General features: G+C 38.5%; 1 protein-coding gene across 3 annotated transcripts in view; it reads right to left on the bottom strand.

The window, feature by feature from the left end:
* Positions 1 to 21,812, bottom strand: part of LOC101899652 (serine/threonine-protein kinase GL21140) — a 101,392-nt gene extending 79,580 nt beyond the window's left edge. Inside the window, exons 1-2 of one of the 3 annotated variants that reach the window (XM_059129891.1) lie at positions 21,728 to 21,812; positions 20,347 to 20,652 (exon numbers count right to left, since the gene is read on the bottom strand). In XM_059129891.1, the coding sequence (XP_058985874.1) occupies positions 20,347 to 20,351 (5 nt within the window). In that variant the 5' untranslated portion in view covers positions 20,352 to 20,652; positions 21,728 to 21,812. The remainder of the gene's footprint in view (positions 1 to 20,346; positions 20,653 to 21,727) is intronic. The other 2 variants (XM_059129892.1, XM_059129890.1) reach the window with 2 other exon arrangements.
* Positions 21,813 to 26,639: the final 4,827 nt, after the last annotated feature.

The raw sequence follows: 26,639 nt of genomic DNA, 5'->3' as shown, positions 1-26,639 counted from the left end.
AGCAGAACAAATACATCATGAATGACAGAAGTGCAGCATGCCAGAGTAACACGTCATGCAAAACATTATTTTCTTCATGGCAACAAAAACAACAACAAAACGGAGCCGAGAGAGAGAGAGATGGAGAGTTGCCAAAGTGTTGCAACCGTTTTTATACCCTCAGCCATATGGCTACAAAGGATATACAGGGTGAGATGAAAAATCTGCAACCAACTTTAGACTGCTGTCATTTTTAAGCCACTCGTCCGACAACAGTTAAAATCATTCCAGTGACAGCTAATTATATTGTATACAAGCGTACAAATGCATTTTGGGGAGAATTTTCCAGAAAAAAAGTTAATCGTGATTGAATTCACGCGTGATAGTGTGATTTCTTTATATTTGGTTGGAAAACCAGAAGTGGCTATCGTTAGAGCACTCCAGCATTTAAATGTGAGGAAATCTTTTGTAAATCTCGTACCATCGCTCGTTTCCGTGATACTGATAGCGTAGCCTGACGTCAAGGAAGTGGACGAAAGAAAACCGCAACATCAGCAAAAATGGTTCGAAAAGTAAAGAAGCGACTCGATCGAAATCCGCGTCGCAGTGGCCGTAAAATGGCTCGTGAGCTGAACATATCGCAATATTCCGTCCGGCAAATATTGGAAAATGAGCTCGGGACAAAGCCATTGAAATTCCAAAAAGTGCAAGAACTTACACCGCAACAGAAAGAAAATAGACTCAAAAGAGCTAAAGAGTTGCTTCGCTTGGCCGAAAGTGGTGAACTGCTGAATTTGGTTTTCTCTCTCTCCGATGAGAAAACATTCGTTGTCCAGCAGTTTGTAAACAAGCAAAATGATCGTTGAAAATGTGCATCTTCGGTTGGCTACCAGAACTCAAGCGCCGGCCAAGGTGATGTTGTGGGTCGCCATAAAACAGCCGATGGTCGTCCCCCGCTCGTATTAATCGACCGTGACATCAGAATAAATGCCGAATATTATCGCGAAAATATTCTGGAGGATGTATTAAAGCCTTGGGCAGGCAAAAGATTTGGCCACAGACCTTGGACATTCCAGCAGGACTCAGCACCATTGCACTCAGCACGCGCTACCCAAAAATTATTACAATATGAGGTTGCTCGCTTCATTTCCAGCGCATAATGGCCACCAAAATCTCCGGACACCAAACCGTTGGACTATTGTGTCTAGAGTATTTTGGAAAGCAAAGTGTCGATCACCTCAAGCAAGCGCTTCGCCAGGAATAGATCAAAATACGGAGCAGAGCAACATTCGGGCAGCGGTGTGATGGTTTCATTGGCCGTTTGAGGGTCATAATTCGCTCCGAAGGTGACCAATTCGAACAAATCTAAACTTATTCTAAAATTTGATGCTATTTCCGAAATTTTTTGCTTTTATTCAATAAAATTTAAAAACAAAAATGTAAAAATTATGGCTTTTGACTTTGTTGCAGTTTTTTCTTATCTCATCCTGTATGAGAATGTTTTGGAAACATATTACTGAAGTTGAAAGATAGATGGCATTCGAGGCAACACACCCTATCTTTTTTACAAACAACTTAGATGTTTATTTTCAAATTGATATATAGATGGAGTTACAGCAAACCTTTACTTTACGTAACCGAAAATACCATCAATGGCTGACCTGCACGTGGGCTAAATAACCGATATCATGTGTCCATCGATATCTTATTAGAGATATGGGGATTGATAATCCTTGAAAACAATTTGCGAAGATATTATTAAGTCTTCTACTTTTACGGAATTTCAGACAATAGAAGTAGTAGTAAGAGAAGGTAACGACTTGTTACCCATGTTCAAAAATAGATGGCGATACAGGCAAATACGTGTTTCGAATTTAATATGCAGATGGAGATCATGCAAATATTGAATTTAATCTACTTCACACAAATACTACCAATGCCTGACATGCACGTAAGTAAAATTAATGGTATATGTGCTGCCAAATGGGGATCGTATCTGATATATGAAAAATGCACATCACTGCGACTTTTTTAAGGAATAATTTCTAGAAAGTACTTTTAAGGTTTTTAGGTAGATGACGTTGCAGGCGAGAAACTTTCGTTTCCTTGTCCGATAGATGGAGCTTTGTGAAGTTTTTTTTTAAATCTACATTTGCCCCTAGAATTTGTCCTGCTCCTAAGAGAAATCAAAGTTATCTGCATTGCCAGCTTGTATCCATTTGGATCCTATCTAGAATTTGGAATATATGAAAAATAAATTATATATGCGCTGATCAGATACGAGATCATTGCGACTTTTTAGGAACAATTTCTAGAGGCTACTTGGCAACGTTTTTAGGTAGATGGCGTTATAGGCAAGAATTTTTTGTTTCATTGACCTATAGATGGAGCTTTATAAAGTTTTTATGAAATATACATTTGTCCCCAGAACTTGTCCTGCTCTTCAGAGAAATCAAAGTTATTTGCGTTGCCACCTTGTATCCATTTGTGTCCTATCTGGAAATTTAGAAAATATGAAAGGGTTCATAATATATCTATGGAATATAAGAAACTTCTGCCTCTTTTTTGGGTATAGGTCCAAGAAAAATTTTTGCAAAATGAGCCTGTCAACAAATAAGCCTCTAATAATACAAATAATCTTAATTTCCAATTATAGGCAACCAAAAAATCACACATGCTGATGATGACTGTCGTTTAGGTAGGTAGGCAGTCGAAAACGCACTGCCAATATTTTAATGTCGGGCAAAAGGCAATGCGAAACACACAAAAATATATTCATTTTTTCAATTTTTGTGTAAAACAAATATGGAAGCACATAAGTTTCATATAAATCGTGTGCACCGCTGAGTACATAAAACTATCTTTTATGTACTTAAACAGATGTCTGTCGGTCGGTCTGTATGTGGACGACGATGATGATGACGACAATGACGGCGCCGCCAACGCAAATTTATGAAGACGACAACGTGGATAACTTGTGTCTGAGACCACTTGTTAAAAAGAATCCAACAACAACAACCACAATCACGATGACAGTGACAACAATTTTACAGCGTAGACGATAAAGATTATGAGAAACGCTCACTTACACTTTAACACCTCTGACAATTTTTGTGCGAATACTTATTTTTTTTTTTGCATACAAGGTGCCCCATGGTAAAATTTGAAGGAAGAGAATTGATTGGAACAGAAATTGGTGGTGGATTGAAGAGAAAGAAAGAGATAGAGAGAGAGGAGACTCGCCGGCCTTGTGCTCGTCTATAAAGACTCCCAGGTCTTCTGCTCGTCTATAAAGACTCCCAGGCCTTCTGCTCATCTATAAAGACAACCAGGCCTTCTTCTGCTCGTCTACAACGACTCCCAAACCTTCTTCTGCTCGTCTATAACGACTCCCAGGCCCTCTGCTCGTCTATAAAGCCTTCAAGGCCCTCTGCTCGTCTATAAAGCCTTCAAGGCCCTCTGCTCGTCTATAAAGCCTTCAAGGCCCTCTGCTCGTCTATAAAGCCTTCAAGGCCTTCTGCTCGTCTATAAAGACTCTCAGGCCTTCTGCTCGTCTATAAAGACTCCCAGGCCTCCAGCTCGTCTATAAAGACTCCCAGGCCTTCTGCTCGTCTATAAAGACACCCAGGCCTTCTGCTCGTCTATAAAGACACCCAGGCCTTCTGCTCGTCTATAAAGACTCCCAGGCCTTCTGCTCGTCTATAAAGACTCCCAGGCCTTCTGCTCGTCTATAAAGACTCCCAGGCCATCTGCTCGTATATTAAGACTCCCATGCCTTCTGCTCGTCTATAAAGACTCCCAAAGGCCTTCTGCTCGTCTATAAAGACTCCCAAAGGCCTTCTGCTCGTCTATAAAGACTCCCAAAGGCCTTCTGCTCGTCTATAAAGACTCCCAAAGGCCTTCTGCTCGTCTATAAAGACTCCCAAAGGCCTTCTGCTCGTCTATAAAGACTCCCAGGCCTTCTGCTCATCAATAAAGACTTCCAGGCCTTCTGCTCATCAATAAAGACTTCCAGGCCTTCTGCCGTCTACAAAGGCTCCCAGGCCTTCTGCCGTCTACAAAGACTCCCAGGCCTTCTGCTCGTCTATAAAGACTCCCGGGCCTTCTGCTCGTCTATAAAGACTCCCAAAGGCATTCTGCTCGTCTATAAAGACTCCCAAAGGCCTTCTGCTCGTCTATAAAGACTCCCAGGCCTTTGTTCGTCTATAAAGACTCCCAGGCCTTTGCTCGTCTATAAAGACTCCCAGGCCTTTGCTCGTCTATAAAGACTCCCAGGCCATCTGCTCGTCTATAACGACTCCCAGGCCCTTTGCTCGTCTATAAAGACTCCCAGGCATTGTGCTTATCTATAACGACTCCCAGCCCTCCAAGTCGTCAATAAAGACTCCCAGGCCTTCTGCTCGTCTATAAAGACTCCCAGGCCTTCTGCTCGTCTATAAAGACTCCCAGGCCTTCTGCTCGTCTATAAAGACTCCCAGGCCTTCTGCTCGTCCATAAAGACTCCCAGGCCTTATGCTCGTCTATTAAGACTCCCAGGCCATCTGCGCGTCTATTAAGACTCCCAGGCCATCTGCTCGTCTATTAAGACTCCCAGGCCATCTGCTCGTCTATTAAGACTCCCAGGCCATCTGCTCGTATATTAAGACTCCCATGCCTTCTGCTCGTCTATAAATACTCCCAGGCCTTCTGCTCGTCTATTAAGACTCCCAGGCCATCTGCTAGTCTATTAAGACTCCCAAAGGCCTTCTGCTCGTCTATAAAGACTCCCAGGTATTCGCTCGTCTATAAAGACTCCCAGGTCTTCGCTCGTCTATAAAGACTCCCAGGCCTTCAGCTCGTCTATAAAGACTCCCAGGTCTTCGCTCGTCTATAAAAACTCCCAGGCCTCCAGCTCGTCTATAAAGACTCCCAGGCCTCCAGCTCGCCTATAAAGACTCCCAGGCCTCCAGCTCGTCTATAAAGACTCCCAGGCCTCCAGCTCGTCTATAAAGACTCCCAGGCCTCCAGCTCGTCTATAAAGACTCCCAGGCCTCCAGCTCGTCTATAAAGACTCCCAGGCCTCCAGCTCGTCTATAAAGACTCCCAGGCCTCCAGCTCGTCTATAAAGACTCCCAGGCCTCCAGCTCGTCTATAAAGACTCCCAGGCCTTCTGCTCGTCTATAAAGACTCCCAGGGCTTCTGCTCGTCTATAACGACTCCCAGGCCTTCTGATCTTCTATAACTACCCGCTGACCCCAGCTTTTCTATAAAGACTCTCTGTCCTGCAACTACTCCCCGAATTTCCTCTGCAGTATTTCTCGATTTTTACCACTGGGTACTTGTTTTATGTTGTCTTCATCATAACTTTGGTGTGACAAATGTTAACGACAAACCGAGGAGTTTAACAAAGAATATGCAAACTGAGGAGATTAAAAAAACAGAAAACGAAAAATATTAATGAGCTCTTGACGGCGAAGGCGAGGAACGAGGAGCTATTGAGGTGGGTCTTGTCATACAACCACTTACCGATGATTAAGCAGCAATCTTCTATGTACTTCAGTGGGAGAGGAGAGATGAATGAGGCACAACCAAAGAAAAAAATGCTGCTTATATAATTATGTAGCTGTGATACATATTAAATGAATGCAAATTTTTGCAGCCGTTAAAATTTAAATCTGCAGATAACTTGTTTTCGAGATATATGCAGAGGTATATGGAAGAAAAATTAAAGAAAAAATTAAATAAAAAATAAAAAATAATTATTCAATTGAAAATAAAAAGTTGAGCTGAGACAAAGAAAGGTTATTATTTTGCATGTTTTTTTTTTTGCAAAGAAATTAGTTTTTTTTATATTGGCCGATAATTTTTATTAAACAATTCCAAATATTTTGTTTGATGGCCTTTTTTAAGTAGTCTAGTCTTTTTATGTTAAAATAAGAGTGGAGTGGTAATAGGAAAGATATTGATTAAATCCACCGATGCGAATTAAAATGAATTTTCTACTCACTCGTATTTATGGCTCCTCATGTAAGTTACTTAAATTCCACTGGAGGATGTTCTACAAAATTTCGACGAAATAGCAACCACGTCTACTCGTCAATGAACATGCACAACTATACAATCAAACGAATGCTGGTAACCAACAAATGTATGAGTGATTATAAATACGAGTGTGTGTAGTAAAGCTAAGGTTTGCAATTCAACCAGGCTGATTGGAAGGGGATGATATATCTCCAAAAAATATGGCCGGTGATCTCCGAACGTCACTTATCTCCCTGACGAAATCTGACCTAAAGCTTATGGTGGGCCTAATTACAGATCACTGCAACATAAGGGACGTAACTTCGAAATGGGTGGCGACAACACCGAATACTGCAGGCTCTGTCAGGACGAGGAGGAAACTGAGATGGTGGAGTTCTTACTCTGCCACTGTTCAACTCTCTATGGAGCCAGACAGAGGCTACTGGGTAAGAAAATTCTGACCAACTTGGCCTCTTTTTCTGAAACCAAACCAGCAGTTATGCTTCAACTAGCCAGAAGGTCACCAAGTGGAGTGGTTGTTCAAACCACCACACATCCTTTAATCTAACCTAAACTACAATTTGAATTAAATATATTTCCTGAGCTCCTACTCACTCGTATTTATGGGCCGTCATCTTTACCTGGAAATTTCTAGAATTCCAATCCAAAGAATGTTCTACAATATTCTGACGAAATGGCAACCATGTCCATACGTCAATGAACATACACACATATACAAACAAACGAATGCAGGTAAACAACAAATGTGAGAGTGTTTATAAATACGAGTGAGTGAAAATGATTAAAGTCGACGAAACAATGGGAACTATAAAGCTAAGACTTACAATTAAAAATTTCCAATTAAATGTATTGCCTGACCCCTCTTACTCACTTGTATTTATGGGATCTCGTCTTTACATGGGTGTTTTTGAGAATCCCTATTATGTTCTACAATATTCTGACAAGATGGAAATGAACATACACAGAAATACAAACAAACAAATGCAGGTAAACAACAAAGATGAAAATGTTTATAAATACGAGTGAGTGAGAATGATTAACGTCGATGAAACAATGAGAACTATAAAGCTAAAACTTACAAATAAGAATTTCAAATAAACTGTATTGGCCCCTCCTACCCACTCGTATTTATGGGTTCTCATATTTACATGGGTTCACATTGTGACTTTAGTCCCATCAATCAGTTTCTACTGGTTTTGGATGCATTGAAGGTCCTCGGCCACAGGTGTTTTGTAGAAATATTAGGATGTGTCGAATTTTAAAAAATCGGATGTTTATTTAGACTATTATGAGCGTTTTGTTGATTCAAGATTGACCCATTTGTGAGGGAGGTACCAGGAAGAAATGATAAAATTTATTTTACCTTCACACACCTAAAGTTAGAAGAGATATTAGAATGTGTGAAGTTTGAAAAGAATCTGATGCTTATTTCGCCTATTATGAGCGTTGTGCTTATTCAAAATGTGGACCTATTTGTGGAGCGGTACCAGAATGAGTTGGCCAATATATATTCCATCTTTACGCCAGATCTTGTTTTGACCCACCTGAAATCCACGTACCTGATAGGGACGCCTAGCTTAGAAACGACAATAGCCTATTCCAGGCGGAAATCTTTGCGGTCAAAAATATAGACCTATTGGTCACGAGGAACAACAAGGTTAGCGATCCAGTGACAATATACGTCTATAGCCAAGCTGCACTGAAAGCTTTAAACTCCTCCACCATTAAGTCTAGGTCTGTTTTGGATTGCAGGAGATCCTTGGAAAATACTGGGTTGTCCATTAAGCTCTGTTACGTTCCTGGTTATTACAATATTCCAGGCAACGAGACTGCAGACGATTTGGCTAGGCTAGGGTCCGAATCAGTTACCATTGAAGTTGAGAACTCGGTCAAACCACCCCTGTGCCACTTTTTCCAGGTAATTCATAGAAATTACTCTGAGAGAATTCAACAAAAATGGTTGCACGTAAGAAGATGTAGCATCTCCAACAGAATCTTAACCATATTCTCGTAAAAGAGAACAAAATCGCTACTGCCCTTGTCGAAACCTAATTTAAAACTTGTGGTTGGTATCATCAGAGGTCACTACAAGATGAGTGCAACGACCTCGAAATAGGACAGCGATGATATTGATTACTGACAGATTCTATCAAGACGGGGAAGAAATTGAGACGATCGAACATTTGCTCTGTCACTGTCCAGTACTCATTAACGTGAGACACAGGTCACAGGTGAGGTTTGAAAACAAGTTAAAAAGCAGTAAGTTTGGCCGGGTAGAACATTGAATACCCTTCACCATTTGAAAAAACATAGGCAGACGAACACCGCTAGATGAACTCGAAATGTCCTGAAACGAATTTCCTTCAAAGAGAGTCAGGATTTAAGCCCCTTATTTCGATGAGGCACATTTTGGCCCGCATTAAATGATATTTACTCTCTGTAGCCATATGGCCGAGAGTATAAAAAGTTTGTCTACTTTACTCTTCCTTTCAAGCCCCTTTTATCATTTCCTGAACACCAATGTTTTTTCTTTTTATACCCTCCACCATAGTATGGAGGGTATATTAAGTTATATTAAGTATGGAGGGAATATTAAGTTCGTCATTCCGTGTGTAACATACCTTTAAGGCCCCTCAAAGTATATTTATTCTTGATCAGCATAAAATTTCATGTCGATTTAGCGACGTCCGTCCGTTTGTCCTTCTGTGGAAATCACTCTAGCTTTCGAACGAAATGAAGTAGGCTGATAATATTTCACTTAAATGTATATTATGTCTGCAAGACTTTTGGTATTGAAAATGGGCCATGTAGGTCCACGTTTTGGTATATCCCCCAATTTTCGTTATTTTGATGATTTTAGCGACACTATACACTGGAATTGTTTCAAATTTGCTATTTGAAGTTCGTAATGGGTACTACAGCCTATGACAGAAAATTGTCCGTGCAGATCCACGTTTTGGTATAGCCCCCATATAATGCTACCTCCCGCTATTTGGTATTTTTATGATTTTAGCGACATTGTTCACCGATTTTTTTTCCCTTTAAGGCCCCTCAAAGTATATTTATTCTTGATCAGCATAAAATTTCATGTCGATTTAGCGACGTCCGTCCGTTTGTCCTTCTGTGGAAATCACTCTAGCTTTCGAACGAAATGAAGTAGGCTGATAATATTTCACTTAAATGTATATTATGTCTGCAAGACTTTTGGTATTGAAAATGGGCCATGTAGGTCCACGTTTTGGTATATCCCCCAATTTTCGTTATTTTGATGATTTTAGCGACACTATACACTGGAATTGTTTCAAATTTGCTATTTGAAGTTCGTAATGGGTACTACAGCCTATGACAGAAAATTGTCCGTGCAGATCCACGTTTTGGTATAGCCCCCATATAATGCTACCTCCCGCTATTTGGTATTTTTATGATTTTAGCGACATTGTTCACCGATTTTTTTTCAAGTTTCGCATTTGAATATTGTAGTGGCATATAACCAAAGTTGTCTATGCCGGTTCACGTCGTCGTATAGAACCTAATATAACGGCTACATTCGGTATTTTTAAGATTTTAACATAATGTTTAAAGGATTTTATTGTTTTTGAAAATTGCCAAATTCGTTCTAATTGGTGTAGGGTATTCAAAGTTCCACCCGGCGGAACTTACAGTTTTTCTCTTCTTCTACACCTATATTTTAGTATCCCAGGTGAACACAATGGGGGTCATTATCTTCAGATTCACGAACAATTTTCCTCGAGTGTAATCAACATTTGATTACTGTTGTTGATGATGGTCGTCGTTGGTTTGGGTCGTTCATTGTCGCTTGACATTTTCAAAAAGCGTTGGTTGAATGGATGGTTGGTTTGTTGTTTGGGTTGTTCATGTTGTTCGGGGGCTGGGTTATTGCCAGCCAGCCAGCCAGCTATCCAACCAGCCATCCAGCCTGCAATCCAATCCAGCTAGTCAGCCTGACTCGCCTGCCAGCCTAACTGCCGGGTAAAGCGGCAGCAGCGGCGGAGAGTAGCTTGCTGGCTAGCTGAATTGCTTACTTGTTGGATTATTACTATTTTCTTTGCACCTTTGCACTTTTCATGTTTCATTTTTGTAGCTTTTGTAGCTGCATTCATCATCATTGTGTGTGCAATATAAATGCATTTAGTTGCGTTTTACTGCAACTTTTGCTGTCGTTGTATTTGTTGGCTTAATTTAATCATTAAATTATGACTCACCACCACTACACTTCGTGGGGAAACGTGATGTAAAAAAATAATATTGTTTTTTATTGATCATTTCGTAATGATTTTCAGAGAAACACAAACATTCAACGTTGTTTTTTTAATAAATAAACAAAATATGAAAAGTGGGAAGAATAATTTTTGTGTGATCGAATTGATAACGAGAACTTTGTTTAATTTCATTTTTTTAAATCCAAGATATTTATAAAAAAAAAAACACCAAATGTCATTTGAGTCCAAGGATTGTTACCATTTGGTTTTTTGGAAGGTAGGTAGAGGGGATGATGGGAATTGTAGGATGTTATTGATACAACAATTATTTAATAAACATTAAACAAGTAAAATAGTATCAGTCGGTTTTGCCAATAGATGTATACCCCCAGCCTTGAGTTATAATTATTCAAACTGTTGACCCTATATTGGGGGATGTTCTGAAGCAGTTGGCCAATATTGAGCAATTCATATCTGACCTAAGTCCGATATAAATATTACAACGTGCCATATTTGGGCTATATCGGCTACTTCCTATACTTTATATGAGGTATGTGCAAATTTTTGGAAAATGTGGAAATGTGCGTGAGGTAGCAGGTATAGCGGACGATGTATTCCATTTTCATACTTCATCTAATACAGATAAAAAATATTGGTTTGTGCAAAATTTAAAGGAAATCGAACATTTATATTCAATTGTATGCGAAATCATAAATCATATTCATATCAGATTTCTGGTTCAGAGAAATATTAAAATATAGCAAGTTGTAAGGAATCGCCGACTTGTTTCGCAAGTTATGACAGATATAAGTGTTGGAAATTGTGACCCTTTTTGGGTAAGGTACCAGAAGGAGTTGGCAGATATATATTTTCTTCACAAAAGATCTTTCGTTAGAAAATAAATCTGGACGTGTGATATTTGAATAGACTTTGATGCTTACTTCGCTTTCTTTGAGCGTTTTGTTCTTCAAAATCTTGAACCCTATGTGGGGGAGGTACCAGAAGAAATTATTCGATCTCTACCATCTTTATAACAGACGTTGTGTTGATGGAAATATTGAGATGTGCCAAGTCTGAATGGAATCGTGTGTAAATTTCGCGTTTTATGAGCTTCATATATATTCAGAATTTTGACCCTTTGTGGGGGAGGTACCGGAAGAAATGGTCCGATATCTTCCATCTTTATAACAGATCTTGTGTTAATGGAAATGTTGAGATGTGCCAAGTCTGAATGGAATCGGATGTTAAGTTCTCGTTTTAAGAACTTCGTGGGTATTCAAAATTTTGTTCCTTTGTGGGGGAGGTACCAGAAGGAGTGGACCGATATATCCCATCTTCATACCAGACCTTGGTTTATTAAAAATATTGTGATATGCGTAAATTGAAGGGAACCGGATGCTTATTTCGGACTTTATAATCGTTTTAGTTATTCAAAACTTTGACAGTTTGTGGGGGAAGTACCAGAAGGAATGGACCGATATATTTCATCTTCACACCAGACCTTGGGTTATTAAGACAATCGGACTATTACATCACATTTTATAAGAGTTTAAATTATTCAAAATTTTGACTCTTTGTGGGGGAGGTACTTGATGGAGTGGACCAATATTGTCCATTTTTGCACCTGAGCTAAAGCTGAGGCAAATACTAGGATTTGCAAAGGTGAGCAACATCAGATTATCTTTTTTCTTTCTGTGCTGTAAATTATTTATTAATTTTTTTTTATTATTTATTCATTAATTTATTTATTTATTTATTTATTTTTTTTTTTTTTTTGAAATGTTGACATTTTGTTAGGGAGGTACCAGAAGGAGTGTACCTATATTGGCCATCCTCGTAAGTTTGGCCATTGATGTAAGTTTGACAATAATATTTTGATGTACCAAGTTTAGATCAGATCGGGTGCTCGCTTCGAGAGTTATCGGGCGCACCAGCCAGCCAGACCGACGGACGGATGAACGGACATCTCTAGATCGACTCCAAATGTCTTGAAACTTATTTGGTTCAAAGATACCTAGGGCCTAAAACCATTATTTCGATGAGACACATTTTGGCCGTATCAAATGATATATACCCTCTCTAGCTATATGGATGAGGGTATAAATATTGGTCCCAGATAAATCTGAAATGGAACATTCTAATGTAAGATTAGAAGGAGGTGTTGGTAAAATATTGGAATGTTTGTAGTTTGAAAAGAATCCTATTATGAGCTTGTTCTTTATTCAAATTTTTGACCCATTTGTGCAGAAGGTAGCACAATGTTGATAGAAACATTCGGCCGTGTGAAGGGAATCAGATTCATATGGTCACTTCAATTTTCGATATATTTGTGTGGGAGGTTCCACAAGTAGTGGGCCGATATATCCCATCATCACACTATATCTTGTGTTGATAGAAATATTAGGATGTGTGAAGTTTAAAAAGAAACGGATCCTTTTTTGCGATCAAAATGTTGACCCATATGTGGAGGTGGTACCAAAATGAGTGAGCTGATAACTCCCATCTCCGAACTCGATCTTAATTTGATAATAATATTGCGATGTACCAAGTTTAGACCAAATCGGATACTACATTCGACGAGACACTTTTTTATACTATCGAATCAAAAACTATTTTCCCCTGTAGCCAGTATCTGAGGCAATAAAAAGGTATAAAAAGGTAGTAAAATGCATGAAATCTTTTTGAATTGATTGTATGATCCGTATGTCCACATGTAATGTTTCAGCTTCAGCCAGTTTTGGCATGGTCCTCCAACATTTTGGACGGTATGTCACGAATAAATGCTTCAATGTTGTCTTTTTCAATGCATGAATGGAAGCTGGCTCGTCTGTATAGACATAAACTTTAACATGTGCCCGCAAAAAATAGTCTAAAGGCGTTAAATCGAACGGTCTAGGCGGACAATTAACCGGGCGCCAAGGTGAAATAAAATGTTCAATGAACTCACTTCTCAATTCATGGTTCAATTATAGACCAAACTGAACATGTTTGGAAGTAAGAAAATACCTGATACGTGCGTAAGCTGTTTAAACCAATGCTTCCAGAAGATAATAGCCAAAAAATCACCCATTATAAAACTTTTCAATACATTCATAATTTAGCATTGCGCCATCTATTGTGAATCTCAAATTGGGATTACCCTCCTTGATATGGTACGTGACATGATCTATCTACAACAAATGTTGAACATGAAACAAAGAGGGAAAAAATAGATTATATTCGTGGTCCACTTTATAGTTTTTAATATAAATATATTTGAAAAGTTCTCTAAAATTGTTTTCCATGCTCAATTTCGACGACATCTAGTATTGTGGACCTCAAATAGTTTTTTCCCTCCGCAAATATTTCCCATGGCACACGACATGACCTACCTACAACAAATGCACAATCTCTAAATGAAAGAGAACAACAACAACGAAATTTATTTTCAACAGGGTTGGGCATATTGCACTAAATTTTTAGTGCACTAAGAATCAAATAATTAGTGGTAGTGCAATTTTTAACTCCACTACCACTAAAGGGTTAGTGGTAGTGAAAAATAAATTGCACTACCACTAACCCTTTAGTGATATTTAAAAAAAAATTGCACTACCACTAAATTTTAGTGGTAGTGAAATTTTAATAGCACTACCACTAAATTTAGTGATTTTTCAAAAAAAATTTGCACTACCACTAAAATTTGTCGAAGCCAAAAAAAAGCACTATGTATATAAATATTATACCAGCTATAATGAAGTTTATTGAAGTGAGTAGGGAACAACAATCCAGAATATATAGTACATATTCATAAAATTTGATTACTTTTCTAAATAGCACTAATTTAGTGCTATTTTTTATGAAATACCACTAATTTAGTGCAAGTTTTTTCAAATACCACTAAATTTAGTGGTAGTGCTATTGAAATTTCACTACCACTAAAATTTAGTGGTAGTGCAATTCTTTTTTAAATATCACTAAAGCGTTAGTGGTTGTTGTTGTTGTTGTTGTAGCAGTAGTGCATGTGTGTGTTTGTGTTCTGCTAATCTGGTTCCAGCTCCAGGTTTAGAAATTCGGCTACTTTAACGGGCTGTAGCCAGAGATCCTCTGGAGTGAGTTGGGTAGGTTTGGCTGAGCAATTAAAAAGGTGTAGCGTATTGTGCGGGCCTGTATCGCACGCCGGGCAGGCGTCACGCACATCTTCATCAATTCGTGCCCAATACGAATTGAGGCGACTACACCATCCTGAACGTAATTGCGCCAAAACTACCCTGGTTTGTCTAGGCAGCTGACGTTCTTCGGCTGCAATGGATGGGGGGTGGACTCCGAGGACGGCATTCACTTTATAACTGCTCATAGCATCCGCGACTGCATCGGTGTGAATGCCACTCAGACCTGCCTGATAGGCTTCTTGATCTAGAGGCTCTCTCTTGTAGCGCTGGACCTCCCTCTCTAGATCATGTATGTCCTTCCTGACACGCCTGGGTGGGGGAGAGTTATCCACCATATGATGGTTGGGATGACTCTCACGGTAACACCCAAGCAGGTACTGCAACGAAAGCATATGATTATGCTGACGTAAGGGAAGGACTTTCGCCTCCTCATGTAGATGGTCCACTGGTGTCATGAGGAGGCACCCTGTCGCAGTTCTCAGGGCAGCGTTCTGGCAGGTCTGGATATTCTTCCACTGCGTAGCACTAGTATTCGCAGACCACACTGGAGCCGCATAGTTGACCACAGACCGACCTATCGCGTTATAAGAGGTCAACAAGGTTTCTTTGTCCGCACCCCAAGAGCTGCCGGCTAGCGCCTTGAGGACCTTGTTCCTACTTTTCATCTTGTCGCAGATAGCTGTGGCTTGCGCGGACGACTTGAACATGCTGTCGAACGTTACCCCAAGAATCTTGGGGTAGTTCGTGGTCGGTATTAGATTCCCCTCGACCTGAACATTCAGCTGTGTTCTCATCTCCGCAGACCATGTGGTAAAGAGTGTGGCCGTTGATTTCGTGGCGGATATTTTCATATTCCTCGCGTGGAAGTATGCGGCAAGCTCCGCGAGATAGGGGTTCAACCTTTCGCATATGTCATCGACCACTGGACCCGACGCCATGATCGTACAATCATCCGCATACGTTACGATCTCAATGCCGTCTGGAGGGCGAGGAATTCCGGAAAGGTAGAGGTTAAACAGTTCCGGAGATATCACCCCGCCTTGGGGAACTCCCTGTTTCACTCTACGGGCTTTGGACTTCTTGTTCCGGAATTCCACGTACGACTGGCGTCCACACATATAGTTGATTATCCAACGTTTCAAACTTGGCCGGAGGGTAGTTCTCTGTACGTCCTCAAACAGTGTGGCATGATTGACCGTATCAAATGCCTTTGATAGGTCAAGGGCTACCAACACTGTTCTGTCACACGGCCTGTTCTGGTTCAGTCCTCTACTAATATGTGTGGAAATGGCGTGTAATGCTGTTGTGGTACTATGTTGTGGACGGAATCCATGCTGGTGGTTGGCAACTGTATAGCTTCCTCTAATGCTGGGGAGGAGTAAAGCCTCAAGAGTCTTTGCTACTGGCGACAAAAGCGAAATCGGCCTGTACGATTCGCCTTTACTGGCATCCTTGCCTGGCTTCAGTAGCGGGACCACCCGGCCCATTTTCCAGGTTTCGGGCACTATGTGGGTGGCTAGCGACAAATTCAGAACTTTCGTTAAGTACTCGACTCCCGGCGTATCCAGCTGCTTCAACATTACCATTGAGATTCCGTCCGGGCCCAACGCTTTGGATGACTTAGCGTTACGGATGACATTTGCAACATCACCCATCGTAAACTGTGGTGGTTCCTCCTCTGCGGGAAGAGATCTGATACGACGTAGTACTCTTCGCTTCGCCCTATCGCTCTCGGGGTGCTCGACAAATTGTCGGTTAAAATATTCCGCGCACCTCTTCGGATCAGTCACCGTTACGTCGTTAAAAGTGACTGAGGTCCTATCATCCTTTTTCCAGGGTTCGAGAGCGACTTAACCGTTACCCACAGCTTACTCATATCGGTTCCAATGTTGCAGCACTTCAGATGGTCTAGCCACTTTTTCCTCTTATGCTCCTGTACCAACCGGTTGACTTCAACTGTCAAATCACTGATTCTAGGATCAGTAGGGTTGGTACGACGGAGATCATCACGCTCGTTTGCTAATCCCGCTGCCTCTGCTGGGAAGTTTGGTCTTATCTCGGGTATTCGACCAGCAGGTATATAGCGAGCGGCTGCAGCTCTGATGATGTTTCGGAAAATCCTTTCTGCTACCCGAACATCAGAAGGGTTGGGCAGTTCTCTGAAGCGGCGGTTGGTGAATTCTCTGAACTCTGGCCAGTGAGCTTTCCCATGGTTAAGGAAAGTGCGGCGTTCAGAGGTTATGAAATCGGGCGACCTGCTTATGGAGACGATTATCGGGAGATGGTCTGAGCCCAGAGAAATGACGGGTTGCCAAGTCACGTCATTTATCAGACCGGGTGACACTATGGTTAAGTCTGGCGAACTGTGACACTCTCCTCTTATTCGGGTGGGGGCATCCTCGTTAACCGTGCAAAATGTGGAGCAGTCAATCTGCTCTGCCAGCGCTGATCCCCTCTGGTCATTACCTAGGACGGAATGCCACAACTCATGGTGGGCATTAAAATCCCCTAGTACCAGGCGGTTATTGCCTACCAATAATGGGCTCGTTAGTGGTAGTGCAATTTATTTTTCACTACCACTAACCCTTTAGTGGTAGTGGAATTAAAAATTGCACTACCGCTAAATGAATATTGATAGTGAAATTATTAGTGCACTAAAAATACAGTGCATTATGCCCATCTCTGATTTTCAATGCAAAACAGCAGCTACTAGTCTAATTGTATATCCACTTGCCTCTATTGTTGGTTAATAATGGTCAACAATTAATAATTGTGCCACGGAATTGACAATGTTACAATGAAAACAACTAAAAATTATTTTTTCTTTGTAACCACACCGTACACGGAGGGCAATGACGCATATATTCTTAATATTTATTTATGTTTATTTTATTGTTTTCTTCCTGAAAGACAAACAGAAAATTGTCAAGGTAAATTGTCAGAGATAGAAGTTATTTGAGAAAGAGCCTATATATAGAAGAGAATATAATTATGTGAGAGTAGAGAAATAGATCATCATCAAATGGAGAAAGTAGTTAGAGGGAGAGAAATATTTTGGTTCTCTCTCACCTGTTTACATGAAGCAATTGTTGTTCTTGCGCCCGATTGTTGGGCATGACACTTCACGGGAATTCTAGGGGGAATAACAACAAATCAACTTCCAACACTTGTGAACAAAATATTAAAGAACATTGATAAGAATAAAATAAATTCTTTGGAAAAAAATGTGATTGTACAAAAACAACAATTAAAAACACACACATTTTTCATAATTAATAAAACAAACGAAAAGGCAAAGCGCAACAAACAAAAATACAAAACAATTATTAAAAGGAAGAGAATGGAAAAAACGATCAAGCAAGCAATGTCTTGATACCAGATAAGCAACGGAAACGGGATTTACGCAAGAGAAATGGGAAAATTACGCTGCAAGAATTAAATGCTGTCTTTCTTTATTACTTTCGGAAAAAGGAAAAGGAAATGAATTTTGATCTGTGTGCTGCTAACCACCGCAATGATCAATATCTTTAATATTCTTGGCAAGTGTCAAAGTAAAAGTACCTGTGAAATTTTTCGGACAAACATTAACACAACCACCACATACATCGGGACATAAATCTTATACACAAGTGGCATACAAATGAAGCAATTTGGTGATGTTTCTTTAAAAACACACACGCACATTTCTGCCTAGATAAATTCGACACACTTTTGGTCAGATCTCTCCAGTTAGATTATTAAAACCAAAAAACGTAGTAGAACATAGAAGTGAAAGAGAAAATCATTAAAAATTTTGCTTTTTTAGATCATGAGGTCGATTGTATTTGAATGGAAAGCGAGGCAGTTATTGGCGGTGCCGAAATATGAATATTAACCTACGCCAATGGTTTCAATTCCAGGTCCAATAAATACCAATTGTATTTATCTATAAAATTGAATGATCTTTATGTACCATCTTTAGATGGGATTCAAGACAATATATACGTTGATTTTTGCACCCTATAAGATGGATGGAGGTGGTGGTAGTGGTAAACCACCGCTAATATCCTCGATTTAAATGCCTTATGAAAACTCGGACCCGCCACAAAGATGTCCTGGACCTACCAAAGAAGATGCTACAATATCCTAGAATGTTACGCAAATGACTATCAATTTTACTGGCGAAGCAGTGATACAAATGCAAGAGGTAAGTATTCAATTTTATTCTCAACAATAATCTTAGAATATGTAATAAAGGGAACAATCCGACATTTCAGAATATTGTAAGGGGGGAAGTCATCACCCTCGCAATTATGGATGTCTTTGCTATTAGCAATTGGAAAATGTCTGAAAAGTTTTCCTTCTCAGAATAGAAACCGATATTCTAATAGCAGTGTCAGAGAGAAATCATATATTAATCCAAGAAGGACAGGATACTCGAGATATGAAATCTACCAATGATGTCTAGAGAGCAGTGAATATTGCCGAAAGGGCCCTTCGTTTAAGCTATGAAAAATATTGTCCAATCATCTATTATGGTAGGAAATCGCAGCCCAGATTTGGTGGAATAAGGACATTGATATTCTTCGGAAAAAACAGGGAGGTTTTTTCACACTGCCAGCAAAACTATCAGTTAGTAAAATTAGGAATCGCGGTGGACATAGTGATTGGCCACTGCAGTGCCAGATATCTGACCTCAATATGAGATAACAGTGGTCCTGACTACTGTAGACTATATGAAGATGTAGAAGAGTTACTTGCTACTTTGCAAATTCCCCATATTATTCAAGAAGAGACATAGGCTATTTGACTGGCGGGAAATAGAAACTATAAAGTTCTTCTCAGACATACAGGGTGAGATGAAAAAACTGCAACCAAATTCAGACTGCTGTAATTTCTAAGCCACTCGTCCAACAGCTGATGTTGGAAGTGGAAGGAAGAAAACAGCAACATCTGCAGAAATGGTTCGAAAAATAAAGAAGCGAATTGATCGAAACTCGCATCGGAGTGGCCGAAAAATGGCTCGTGAGCTGAACATAACAAATAAAATAGATTCAAAAGAGCTATAGAGTTGCTTCGAAAGTGGCCGAAAGTGGTGAACTGCCGAATTTGGTTTTCTCCGATGAGAAAACAAACAAACCAACAAAATGATCGTGTTTACTTGCCAAAGAGGTCAGCTGAAATTTTACACCGTCGGTTGGCCACCAGAACTCCAACGCCGGCCATGGTGATGGTATGGGCCGCCATAACAGCCGATAGTCGCTCTCCGTTCGCATTAATCGACCGTGGTCTCAAAATATATGCCGAATATAATCGCGAAAATATTCTGAAGTGTGCATTAAAGCCTTGGGCACGCAAACATTTTGGCAGTAGACCTTGGACATTCCAATAGGACTCAGCACGCGCCACCCAATAATGGTTACAAAATGAGGTTCCTCACCTCATTTCCCAATTCGAACAAATCTAAACTTATTCTATTATTCTAAAATTTGATGCTATTTCCGAACAAACTTAATGTACAAATAACAAACTTAATATACTCTTCATACCATGGTAGAGGGTATAAAAAGAGAAGGATACATAGCCGGTTTTGGAATGTGACCATAGATTATAGTCGGGACTTCCCTGCTCTTCCACATTTTGGTGAAAAGCTGAGACTTACTTGAACAAATCCATTAAGTTTTGCACAAATGTTTGACAAATATTTGGTTAAAAAAACTCGTAAATGTATTGCTCAGGTTCAATTTTTTTAATTTTCCCAATAACATGGTCCACAAAATTAAATTTTTTTTGTAATCTTATATTACCCAATATATCGCAAAGAAAAATGTTAAGCTCAGCTGCGTTTAAGGTTGCAAAGATCATGTAAGCGTACACCACACATAACTACTAGGTACGATGACTTATTTTGGAGTTCTTGATCTCGACTCCTAATCCATGATGTGAAAATAATTATTTTTCTATGTCGTTCTTTCATAAATTTATTTTTTCAAACTTACCTCATTGATAATTAAACACAGATATCCAAAGAAAAACGTTGCTCCACAGAAATCCCAATATAAAGCGGCGACACACAGACCAACAGAGAGACAGGTGATGTGACAAGAAAAACTTAATAAAATATGTTTTGACAACCAAACTGCAGGCAATAACGACGAAGACGACAACGATGACAACAGCAACAACAACACAATGTCATAAATGACTATTTTATATGAAGTGTCATAAAAAACAATTGTTTTTATGCAGTGTCGTTGTTTATGTTTTTCTACTATTTTTGTTGACTATTATTTTCTCCTTACTTTCTGTTAAATTTATTTTCACCAAAAAGAAAACACACACACACATTAGATCTTTGAATATTATTCACATAATAAGATTTATCTTTGGGCCACACCAGCAGCTGGAATTTATGCCAACATGGTAACCATAATTGTATAATTAATTAATAACAATTCTTGATTTACTTGACGGATAAATCATAAAATGTGAATAACCCTCGAAGAGCAAACGAGCAACCCTTTTTGACAACCCCTCTTTTGGTTGGAGTAGTAGAAGTCGGAGGAAACACAAAACGTCATGAGATTATTTCATATGGCATGACGACAACGGCTACGACGTTCATATAAGAACAAAAATGTCAAAATTTTGATTTGTTTTGTCTACTTTTTTTCTTCAATGAGACACGAGAAATTTTCCTCTCATTTTGTGGGAATAATTGATTAAGGGTAAATCACTTCGTTTCGTTTTTTACTTTTATTTTTCTTTGGCAATAGATGAGGAAAAGAAGTTTAAAGCCATTTTCTCATGTTTAGCATTTTCTTTTCTTCCTATTTTGTTGCAATAACAACACCAACAATGGAAAACACCATTTACACTCATGCAAACACAAAATCAACACCAATACCGATAAAACTCCATCATAAAAACCGAAAAAGAAATTAGCACAGTCGGCATTTTTTCGATAGGTTTGGTCATCGCATAATTCTCATTTAAAGAAAACTAGAATTTTTAATAATCACACTTATTGCTTTTTCTTAGTTAATAGAAAAATAAAACAAATTTTCAAAAAAAAAAGTAAGAAATACTAATTTACAATGCAAACACACGCACACACAGAACTTCCTCCATACAAATTAAATGAAAATAAATTAACACACTTTTGTTCCGATTGATAAGTAGTAGCCGACTATATTTGCATTTTGTTGTTTTCTTTCTACTTTCGTTGTAGTTTTTTCGAGTTTCACCTTTTCCCTTAAAAGAAAGCCCACATTGCTTTAGTTTTTCTAATAGCAAAACATTATTCCTTTTCGTTTAAAAAAGGCATTTAAATGAAGTCTTAATTGTTCGATTTTGTTGTTTTTTTTTTCTTTCATTTACTTTTTGGTTCTCCGTAACAGACATACGCGACGACCATTCACCATTCGTATCTCGCAGTGACTAGGGATACGTAAGTCGTCTTTCGATTTATCGACTTTTGTGTTGAACGGTCGATTAATCGATTCGCGAGTAAAACGTAACACAACGTATCGCATGGTTGGATTGTGGAAACAGCTGTTCCCTTACGTTTTGCATGCAGTTAGTTAAGGAAGTAACGTATTTTAGAAGTAGGGAAGTAACAAAGTTAGCTTCTTAAGGAACCTCTACACGGCATGTTTTAATTAATATTTGTACTGTACGTGAAAATTTTCATTTACATACGAATTCATAGTACAATAATAAGGTAAGAGGAAGTATTGCTTTACAACGAACGTAATAACAACCATATGCAAATGTGTTTTTTATGTTAATCAAACAACAAGTTAAAAAGCATCAGTCAGTCAGTTTTGCCGACAGATGTATACCCTGAGCCAATTTTCGGTTTAACTATAGTTTAGTAAAACCGGACCCGAAAAAGGTATTAGCACAATTGATAGCATTTTGGAAAGGATTTCTGTAATGGTCAGAAGTGACCTTTTAATGTAATTATGATTTGGCCGGAAATATAAATATTCGCCGTTTAGTGGATAATTTTGTATTGACATACAAATTATGGTTTATTTTACCCGCTAAATATTGTCCGATGACCATCCAAATTGGTAGGCTTCTGTCCAGCCGTAAACTCTAACTCCATGAGAAATTCCGTCCATTGGTTTATAATTGTGGCCTGTAGAGCAAAAGCAAAGTAAAAAAACTTTTCTGTTTTTGGTCCATTTTAACCCCTAAATATTTTGCGATACTTTCCAAAAACAACAGGCTTTTATTCTGATCCTAACCCCACCTCCATTTTCAATTTCTTGGGATTCGGACCATAACCGACGGACATGTATGTTCTAGATCGACTCAGCTTGGCAAGATATACTTTCCTATATCGGGGACCAACTTATAATACCCTTAACACATATGTTCAGTTCCAGTACCTGCAAGAATCTACTATTTTTGCAGCTTTTTCCTTCTTAAAGAGAATTGTGTATATAGGTCTACGTTTTAATATAGCGTTATATGGATGGTATACTTAAATGTAGGCCTTTATATACATTTATCTTTCAGTGCTTAAAGTACTCACAGAGAACTCCTTGTGTGGACTATTCCATTGACAAATGAGGCTAAAATCATCAAAATGCTGAATATCGGGGGGCACTATTTTATGGAGACTAAACGATATTGTGGACCTACATAGAAAATTCTCTTTCAGGGGGAGAACACCTTGTGTAGAATTTCAGACAATTCCATTGAAAATTTTGACTAAAATCATCAAAATACCGAATATCGGGTGGTACCGGCTATACGATATCGTGGAGCAATATAGACAATTCTCTTCTAGGGAATAATGTTCTCACAAGGAATTTCCTGTGAGAATTTCAGACAATTCCGATGAAAAATGTGACTAAAATCATCGAAATACCGATTGTGGGGAGGTACAGTTATTTAGGGAATATACGATATCGTGGACCTATATAGACAATATATATCTCTTTCAGGGGGGTAAAGTACTCACGGAGAACTCCTTGTGTAGAATTTCAGAGGGTATAAAAATTGCGTTCTAGTTGGGAGACCCTTTAGTTCCTTATCGAGTTCCGCGGATCATTTGTATGAAAACTGCGTATGAGTCATATAAAATTTATAAAATCACACATACTTTTTGGAACTGGTACTGTACTGAACTATGAACATGTAAAATAGTATCAGTCGGTCGGAGTCGCAGTTATGACTATTTAAACCGTTGACCCTTTATGGGGGAGGTTTCGAAGCAGTTGGCCAATATTGACCAATTCGTATCTGATCTAAGACTGATATAAATGCTACAACGTGACAGATTTGGACTATGTCGACTACTTCCTGTACTTTATATGAGGCATGTGCACATTTTTGGAAAGTGTGGAAATATGCCTAAGGTAACATATATAGCGGACCAAAGTATTCCATTTTCACACTTCATCTAATACAGATAAAAATATGGGTATGTGCAAAGTTTGAAGAAAATCGAACATTTATATCCATAAATCACATATTCATATCAGATTTCTGGTTAAGAGAAATATTTAGATATAGCAAGTTTAAAGAATCGCCGACTTCTTTCGCAAGTTATGGCAGATAAAAATATTGAAAATTGTGACCCGGGTTAGGTACCAAAGGGGTTCGCAGATATATATCCTCTTCACAACAGATCTTGTGTTACCAAAAATGCTTGTGTGTGTGATATTTGAAGATAGGGTCTAAAACCGTTATTTCGATGAGTCACGTTTTGGCCGTATCAAATGATATATACCTTTCTAGCCATATGGCTGAGGGTATAACTTGATTGATACAACACATTCGAAGATTTTCCATTAAGAACAACAAATTGGGTGACATCATGCGAATATGAAGCAACAAGCGGAAAAATTGAACTTAAAAATAAGATCATGTACAGGGTGAGATGAAAAAAACTGAACCAACTTCAGACTACTGTCGTTTCCAAGCCACTCGTCTGACAGCTGTTAAAATTATTCCAGTGAAAGCTCATTATATTGTTAACAAGCGTGCATAAGCATTTTGTTGAAAATTTTCCAGAAAAAATGATATTCGTAAAGAAATTCAAGCGTGATAGTGTGATTTCTTTATATTTGGCTGGAAAACCACAAGTGGCTATCGTTAGAGCACTCCAGCGTTTACATGTAAATAAATCTTTTGTGTCTCGTATCATCGCTCGTTACCGTGATACTGGTAGCGTAGCCCGACGTCAAGGAAGTGGACGGAAGAAAACAGCAACATCAGCAGAAATGGTTCAAAAAGTAAAGAAGCGACTTAATTGAAACCCGCGTCGCAGTGGCCGAAAATGGCTTGTGAGCTGAACATATCGCAATATTCCATTCGGCAAACATTGAAAAATGAACTCGGGATAAATCCATTGAAATTTAAAAAGGTCCAAGAACTTACACCGCAACAGAAAGAAAACAGACTAAAAAGAGCTGAAGAGTTGCTCCATTTGGCCGAAAGTGGTGAACTGCCGAATTTGGTTTTCTCCGATGAGAAAACATCCTTTGTCCAGCAGTTTGTAAACAAACAAAATGATCGTGATCTAAGAGGTCAGCTGAAAATGTGTACTTTCGGTTGGCCGCCAGAACTCAAGCGCCGGCCATGGCGATGGTGTGGGCTGTCATAACAGCCGATGGTCGCTCTCCGCTCGTATTAATAGACCGTGGCATCAGAATATATGCCAAATATTATCGCGAAAATTTTCTGGAGGGTGTATTAAAGCCTTGGGCACGCAAACATTTTGGTCGCAGATCTTGGACATTCCAACAGGACTCAGCACGCGCCACGCAAGAATGGCCACAAAATGAGGTTCCCCGCTTCATTTCCAGCGCACAATGGCCACCAAAATCTCCGCATATCAATCTTTTAGACTATTGTGTCTTGAGTATTTTGGGAAGAAAGGTTGGCACTAAAAAATACCAAAGTATGGATCACCTCAAGCAAGCGAATAGCTCAAAGGGAATGGGCAAAAATACCGCAGAACAACATTCGAGCTGCGCGTGACGGTTTCATTGGCTGTTTGAAGGCTATAATTCATGCCAAAAGTGACCAATTCGAACAAAACTAAACTCATTCTAAAATGTTATGCTATTTCCGACATTTTTTGTTTTTATTCAATAAAATTAAAAAAAAAATTAAAAATTATGGCGTTTGACATTGTTGCAGTTTTTTTTATCTCACCCTGTAGTTAAATTCTTTTGTAACATCCAATGACACAACTTCGGTATTTGTATTTATATTTGCATTATGCCTAATAATAGGTAAATTTATATATATTTGAATAAATATATATATATATATATTTTTTTTTTTTTTTGTTTTTGAAGAACAACTTTACAAAATGTGAAAAACGTAAATATCATTATGTAATAGGAAAATAAAAGGGTATTTTCAACATTTTTAGTTAAGCGCCATTATCAACACATTTAAGGGATTCCGGGGAACACATCAAATCTATCCTTCTTTTATTGCTCATATTATTATTTTATTTCTAATTTCCTCTTTATTTATAAAACTTGTAAAATTGGGGGTGCTTCTTTTCTTTTAATCCTTTTAAAATTGGTTTGTTTTGACAAATCAGCTGATTAGTTGCAAGTTTCTGCAGGAATACCGTCATTTTCTTTGAAAAAGAGAATAAAACTACCTTGCTCTCTTAGAAAGATGTTGCTGGACAATTCCTGCAGGAAAAGTAACCAGACAACCTAATATCCTTCATGTCCCAAGCCGTCCATATTGGTTATAAAAAACACACATATTTTATATATTTATTTTTTTTACTATAATAAATTTTGTTTATTTGCTTTGTTGTTGTTGTGGGTTTTGTATATATGTATATTTTCTCATGGTAATTAAATATTAATAATAATTGATTTCGGGTTTTTGGGGTTGGTTTGTTTGTTTTGTTATGCCTATAATTTACAATATATTTATGTTAGCATTTTATTTTGTTGTTGTTGTTGTTTTATTCTCTGTTCAGCAAAAATTTAAAGAGATGATGGTTCTTGACTCTTTGACTTTGATGGGAAAAAAGAGAAACTAGATACCCAATCTCAATTGAGTTGCCACACAAAATAAAACTATTTTAATTATATATAAAAATAGATAGAGAGGAAAGGAGGGATGTGAAATATATAGAATTACATATTATATTATTTAAAAAATAATAATTTAAACAGCAAAGCTGTATTACTAAGAATAAAGTTGGTGTTACTTTTTATTTAAGGAGGGATATAAATGTAAACAAATAACTTAACAAAAAAAATAACAGCAAAGTTAGCCAAAAAGAAAATTGAAA

This window comes from Musca domestica, unplaced genomic scaffold (assembly GCF_030504385.1).
Source record: "Musca domestica strain aabys unplaced genomic scaffold, Musca_domestica.polishedcontigs.V.1.1 7, whole genome shotgun sequence".
Lineage (NCBI taxonomy): Eukaryota > Metazoa > Arthropoda > Insecta > Diptera > Muscidae > Musca > Musca domestica.
This window is presented reverse-complemented; position numbering and strand designations above follow the sequence as displayed.